At 34.1% G+C, this 6,956-nt stretch overlaps 1 protein-coding gene across 1 annotated transcript; it reads left to right on the forward strand.

Annotated features, from left to right (window-relative positions):
* The first annotated feature begins 324 nt into the window (after nucleotides 1-324).
* On the forward strand, nucleotides 325-2,089 carry LOC145005287 (vesicle-associated membrane protein 722). Its single transcript, XM_078964366.1, has 5 exons — nucleotides 325-655; nucleotides 1,002-1,143; nucleotides 1,236-1,356; nucleotides 1,480-1,542; nucleotides 1,710-2,089. Exons 1-5 carry the CDS (start codon nucleotides 466-468, stop codon nucleotides 1,857-1,859), a joined length of 666 nt encoding a protein of 221 aa, XP_078820492.1. The 5' UTR covers nucleotides 325-465; the 3' UTR covers nucleotides 1,860-2,089.
* Nucleotides 2,090-6,956: the final 4,867 nt, after the last annotated feature.

Consider the following 6,956-nt stretch of genomic DNA (forward strand, 5'->3'; position numbering starts at 1 on the left):
ACATTATCTTAAAATTTATTAGCCTTCAATAAATCATTTTATCTAAAATTAATGTTTAAAATGAAATGATAAACACACTCTTAGTTTTGGAGATTTGATAATACTCTGGAATATGTGAGTTGTTTGTAGTTATTGTCGTTTGTGTTAAACATTATAATTCCACATAAATGGTGATTGTCCTTAACTGTCTTTCGGTATATAAAAAATTAAAACAATCGATTTCCTACAATATATAATAAACGTGATTTACTAATATAAAAGAAAAGTAAAAATAAATAGGCCTTACATCTTTATCCTCATTTTTGAATTAAATTAAAAAAAAGGACTTTCCTTTCAACCCACGATTTCGAAAACCCAAAATCAGATCAGATTCTTCCATTTTCCAAGCGGTTCTTTTCCGGCCGCTACGGTTTCATACTTTGCGAGAGGGTTTTGTAGATCAATCTTCCTATAACCATCATCAATATGGGGCAACAATCTTTGATCTATAGTTTTGTGTCCAGAGGGACCGTGATTCTTGCAGAGTACACAGAGTTCACCGGAAATTTCACCTCTATTGCTTCCCAATGCCTCCAGAAGCTTCCCGCAACTAACAATAAGTTCACATACAACTGCGATGGGCACACCTTCAATTACCTTGTTGAAGATGGCTTCAGTAAGCATCCACGAACTTCTCTCTGTTAATTTTCAGTTACAGCTTCGATTTTAGATGTGATTCTAGGGTTTTCATTCATCCGCATCACATTTTATAAATGGAAAGCTTGTTAGTCGGTTCTAATTGTTATGGATGCATATTTCCGCTTCATCTGATTCGTGAATCGTGATGTGGTTTTGGTTGATAGTTCTATAATGGAGTATAATTTCTATAATTTACTGAACTTCCATTAATGAACTTTTTGTATTAATGGGTTTCTATGTGACAAACAGACTTGTAATGTACCGATCTATGCTTTATTACATTGCAAAACTGATTATTATTCTACTGCTTTTGAATCATGAAGCATACTGTGTTGTGGCTGCTGAATCTGCTGGCCGACAAGTGCCCATGGCTTTTCTTGAGCGAACCAAGGACGACTTTAACAAGAAATATGGTGGTGGGAAAGCTGCTACAGCTGTTGCCAATAGTCTTAACAAAGAATTCGGGTAACCCCACTCCACTCTTCATTTTAATCACAATATTTGTGTAAATCCTTGTAAGCTAATTATATATCTATGACTGAGCTTACCATGAGCAGACCCAAACTGAAGGAGCAGATGCAGTATTGTGTAGATCATCCTGATGAAATCAGCAAGCTCTCAAAGGTCAAAGCCCAGGTTTCAGAAGTCAAAGGTGTGATGATGGAGAACATTGAAAAGGTAAAATGTAAAAATGTAAAATACTTTTTGGGCGTTTTATGTTTAGGTTAAATGATCAAATATATACTTCAAGTAATTTATAGGAATTTTGTTCTGATCTTGTAGTTTTTTTTGCATATACAGGTTTTGGATCGAGGTGAGAAGATAGAGCTCCTTGTGGATAAAACAGAGAATCTTCGATCTCAGGTCAGGGAATTTGAATTCTTAATTTACTTCTGCATAATTGTGCTATAAGAAATCTTGGATCAGTCAATCTATGCTTCAATTAAGTTTTTCTTGATATTATATTATCATTATCTTTAAAAGCACCACCATATTATATCTTGAAATTGTATATATATGATTGATTGCAGGCACAAGATTTTAGGACACAAGGTACACAGATAAGGAGGAAAATGTGGCTGCAAAATATGAAGATAAAACTAATAGTTCTTGGAATCATCATTGCCTTGATTCTGATTATAGTTCTCTCAGTTTGTGGTGGCTTCAATTGTGGCAAGTGAAGCTCATATATAATATGGTAAAACTTTGTTTAATTTGTCTCTGTTTTTATTAAAAAGCCTATTATGTTGCAAGATTGCGTGTATATTTTTGTACTTTTAAGACCATTGAAACAACTTTATTGCTCTTTGGTCTTTTAACTTGTAGTAGAATAATGTTAACATGTTTGTAAGAGGATGAAGTTGTAGGAGTGCATAAGTTCATAGCATGGGTTCGTGCTTTTTTGAGGTCAGATGACACTCTCAGAATGTTTTGGAAATAATATGAATATCATCATCATCACCATCATCGTCATCATCAAATCTACAATACCATAAGAATTTCATAATGGTGAGTAAATGTTGCGTGTATAGATGATTGTTTTCATAGATAACCTGACATGTGAAATAAGGATCATGAGTAAGCAGATGTAAGTTGTAAATAAGGGTGAACATGGTTTAGGAATCGGACTGGATCAAATAATGAAATTGGAATGTGGTGAAAACTGAAAACCGAACTGAATACAAGTATATGGTAACTGTTTGGTTTTGGTTTTTTGGTACCAAAACCGCATTAGGACCTAATGTGTTTGTTAGTCCAAATTCGAATGTATTAAAAAGGTGCAATAAAATATGGATTTGGGTTTAAAATGCAAATATGTATTCATAGTATTACAAAAGTGATGCACATTGGCGCCTTTAGACGTCTCACCGTTTATTTATTTGGTTTTGTTTCGGTATTTTTAATTTGGTTGAGTTTTTCTGTTAACAAAATATGTGATGAACATTAAAATGATACATTAAGATTTACTAAAAGTTATATATTAAAATTTAATAAAAGAAAAAGGGAGGAAGTTGAGTAATGTGATTAACAAAATGCATAATTAACACAAAAATAATATATTTATAAACTTTGGTAAAAACGCAAAATTGGTCCGGTTAAAATTGAAACCAAAGTGGACCAAAATTGTATGAATCGAAATTGAACTGGGGAAAAACTAAAACTAAAAACCAAACCGAAACGTATACTAAGTGCTATATTGGTTCGGTTATGATTGTTTTTTCTCTCTAGTTTGGGTTTTCAGGCCTATATGTCTACTCCTTGTAAAATCCTAAAGTTCAAATCATTTTTTTTTTCTTTTGAAAACATAAATAAAATCCAAAACATTTTCATAAAAGATCAACGCAGTAAATTGTTTCAAAACATCGTCAAACCATAATATCCAGATGTGTCAAAATATCATAGCAATTGAAGTCCAAAATAAATCGGTGGCTATGCGTATGTCGTACAATCAAGTTGGAGCTTTCTCATGATTGGAAGAACTACCTGAAAATTAGTAAATCAATAATTGTAAACATAAAGTTTAGAGAGTTCCTCCAAAATCCTACATACCACAATACATATACAATGCATACAAACAAAGGCTCTCGACTCTAGTACCAATTCACCCCATCAATGGCTACTAACGAGTCTAGTACATGTCTAGTCATCAAAGGTGACTAACAGATCTAGTATAAGTCTAGTCATCAACAAAAGTTAACGACTTTAGTGCATGTCTAACGACTCTAGTAACGACTTTAGTGCATGTCTAACGACTCTAGTACACGTCTAGTCATCAATGGCGACTTACGGCTCTAGTACACGTCTAGTCATCAACGGTGACTAACAAATCTAGTGTATGTCTAGTCATCAACGACGTTAACGGTTTAGTGAGTTCTTTCAAAATACTACATACCACAATACATATACAATACATACAAACACAGGCTCTCAACTCTAGTGCTGATCCACCCGGTCAATGGCGACTAACGGCTCTATTACACGTCTAGTCATCAACGGTGACTAACAAATCTAGTGTATGTCTAGTCATCAATGACAGTTAATGAATTTAGTGCACGTCTAACCATAGATACGAGTATTTTTCAGCTCTTGGCTCTAGTGCCGATCCACCATCAACTCAACATAATATGTTGACATATCATACAATCAAGAAATCAAACAATTAATAGACAAAAGACTATACTAGCCTACTTACGTAATCAACATACTACAATACATCTACATCCTATCATACAAAAGTTATATATATATATATATATATATATATATATATATATATATATATATATATATATATATATATATATATATATGTAGTGAGATAACTCATTTGAAATGAAAGTTGGAGAATCACAGCTACGCACATGACCTTGCAAGAAATAGTCGCATGAACCACCTAGACAACAATCAGAGGTCACACCTCAGTCTATAACTCATTCCTCATAGTTTGACCAAAAGTCAAACTAATAAAAAAAGTGAACGATTAAAGTCAAAGACCATCTAGTCATGTCGCGACTATAGATAGATGCATCGTGTCGCGACAAAATAATTGGGGAAACTCCATAGGTGCGTCGCGGTTACCCAAATAGGTGTGATGCGCCTTTCTGAACACAACCCTTAACAAGTAAGATCATAAACCCTAATTTCCAAATTTCATCCTAAAGACTAAATCGTATGCATGGCTTTGAGGGAATGCATGCATGATTTTATTTTTTAATCTATATAGAAGTATCTACATGCATGAACTAATCAAATGAGGTTATGTAGTTCTTCCAAACTTCAAGAAAGACCGTATTGTGGGACCAAAGTGACCACGCTGACACCCATAATCTAGATTTAAGAGAAATAATCATAAAAGTTGAATCTGTATACCTTTCCAAGGTCTAAAAGATGATAAGAGAACAAAACTTAGTTGGATCCTTCTTCACAGTGCACCAAGTTGTTAGTTCATTCTTCAAGAATCACCAAAACACCGCCTTTCTGTTTAAGCAACACTCTAAGGCTCAAAAAATCTAATAAAACCACTCAAAGGAGGGATAAGGTTTGCTCTGGAAGGTTGGAGGCTGGTAAATGACAAAACCACAAAGGTTAGTACCTTTCAGTAGGTCCCAAATCCCGAGGCCTAGGGCTTTGGCGCAACAAAGAGAACGAGCAACACCTTCAAATGGGCGCGTCGCACCCCACGTGACATGTAACGTCCCAAAAATACTAGATGAAAATTTGTTTTTAATTCAACTAAAGTATTCATTCATTACTTTCAAAATAGTGATAACATCAAAAGTATTTCCAATAACATTAGAGTGGCATCAAAATCGTAACTATGAAATCTCCTATAGTTGCGATGCAATCATGCCTGACTTTTCTCCTTAAGGTCTAGATGGATAAAGTTTCAAACTTTATCTACCTAATGCCACCCAAAAAGTACAAATCTATAATCCTAAGCTCTTAATGGGTGTACCAATTTCATGGACAACACACAAAGTCATGTAATATCACTTTCTTGAAGGTTTGTATCAATCAGATACACTACAAATATAATAAACAAAAACAAACAAACTAATCAAATTAAGAACAAAAAAGTAAAGAACACGAAGTATTCACAAAATTGTCTTTCACCAAGGAAGGGTTTGTTTTCACCAAGGAAACAGGTTGTCACAAAGACGGTCACCGAGACAAGCATTAGGGTTTCACCCTAATATTGTATATATACTAATCTATACTAGTATATCCCTCGACTGAAGGGATTTTATCTAATCTATACTAAGAACCGATCCTTATCACAAGGTTACTGGATCTTCTATCTATTGTATACATATCTGTATAATTACCTTATATACAAAGATTACATTAGATTATATAATTGTACACTGAAGCTGATCTTCATGATGACACTGATAATGTCTTGAAATGCTGGTGCTGATGTTGGCACTGATGCTGGCGGTCAGCGTATATAGTGTTTGACTCATAAAATCATAAGGTGTGACCTTATAATCTCCTCCTAGTCGATGATGTCAAAACTAATCTTCAAAATTCTTCAGCTCGTGCTCCCCCTGAGAGTAAGATTGAAACTTTAAGTTCTTCAGCTTTAACGAATGCTCCCTCCTAAGAAAGTGTATTACTACATACTTTTAATTATCAACAGTAGAGCATTTATGAGTTTCAGCGGATTAGTAGACGACGAGCTGATAGAAAGTTGATATTAGCTATCAGCTTACCCCCCCCTCTTAGATTTTGCTTCTCTTCAGATTAATAACACTTACTAGTTTGAAAGTTTCTCCCCCCTTTTTGACATCAACAACAAATATAAAACTTGGAGGAGGCGATCAGTGTATCAGAGTTGCAGCTTGTAACCTAGTAAGTTTGTGATGTCTCCTGATAATATAGCTGTGAACTACCATTCACTAACATAGTATTGCGAGATTTCATCGACGTGTGGTTTCATATGCTAACTTATTAATCACTTTTAGTAGAATAAAAATGGCAAGAGTGGTATGATGCATGTGATAAGATGTGGTGTTTTAGCTTAACCATTGACATAGATTTTTCAAGTTCTCATCTGTGTATGGTACATTACACCAAATCATAAATCTTTAAAGAAGAATATAAGGCAAGAATAGATTGTTTTAGTCATTCTAAGGTGGAATCAATGTGAATCATAAACAATGTTAACTCATTAACAAAAAGTGGTTTAACTTCTATATCATAGAGTTCGTTTCAGTCTAGAATCATAGATCTTCCATCAATTCATAGTGGTACCACGTCATTCCTCAGGCAAGGAGGTCAGGAACATGAATAACCCTTTTTCATTTAAGGACCAGACAAGTAAGTCTTATGCCGATGACTATGAAATCAACATAAGCCACTGGGTTATGTTTGATGTTTCAATAGAACATGATTTCGGATAAGGCGTCTAAGTCCATAACTATAATTGGTATGTAATTGACCCGAAAATAGCATGGTACATTTGGGTTGCATTTCACCGGAACAATTTGACAGGATGGAATTTGAGAAGAGGTTATTTATGATTTATTAATATATTTTAAGTTCTAATATATTAATGTGAAATCATATTATTTAATTAGTATTGGCCAGGAATTAATTCAGTGATCAAAAGAGACTAGTTAAATATACGGAGACTGATTTGGCAAATCAATGATTCTTATAGTGTGGGAAAATGGTTATTTAGGATGGGATATAAGTCCACGGATAGTCAATGGAGGTTAACCCATGGAGCCTAAGTAATATGAAATGTCATGTCCATTAAGGTTTACATGGATGTA

This window comes from Lactuca saligna, chromosome 7, assembly GCF_052625555.1.
Source record: "Lactuca saligna cultivar CGN05327 chromosome 7, ASM5262555v1, whole genome shotgun sequence".
NCBI classification, from domain to species: Eukaryota; Viridiplantae; Streptophyta; class Magnoliopsida; order Asterales; family Asteraceae; genus Lactuca; species Lactuca saligna.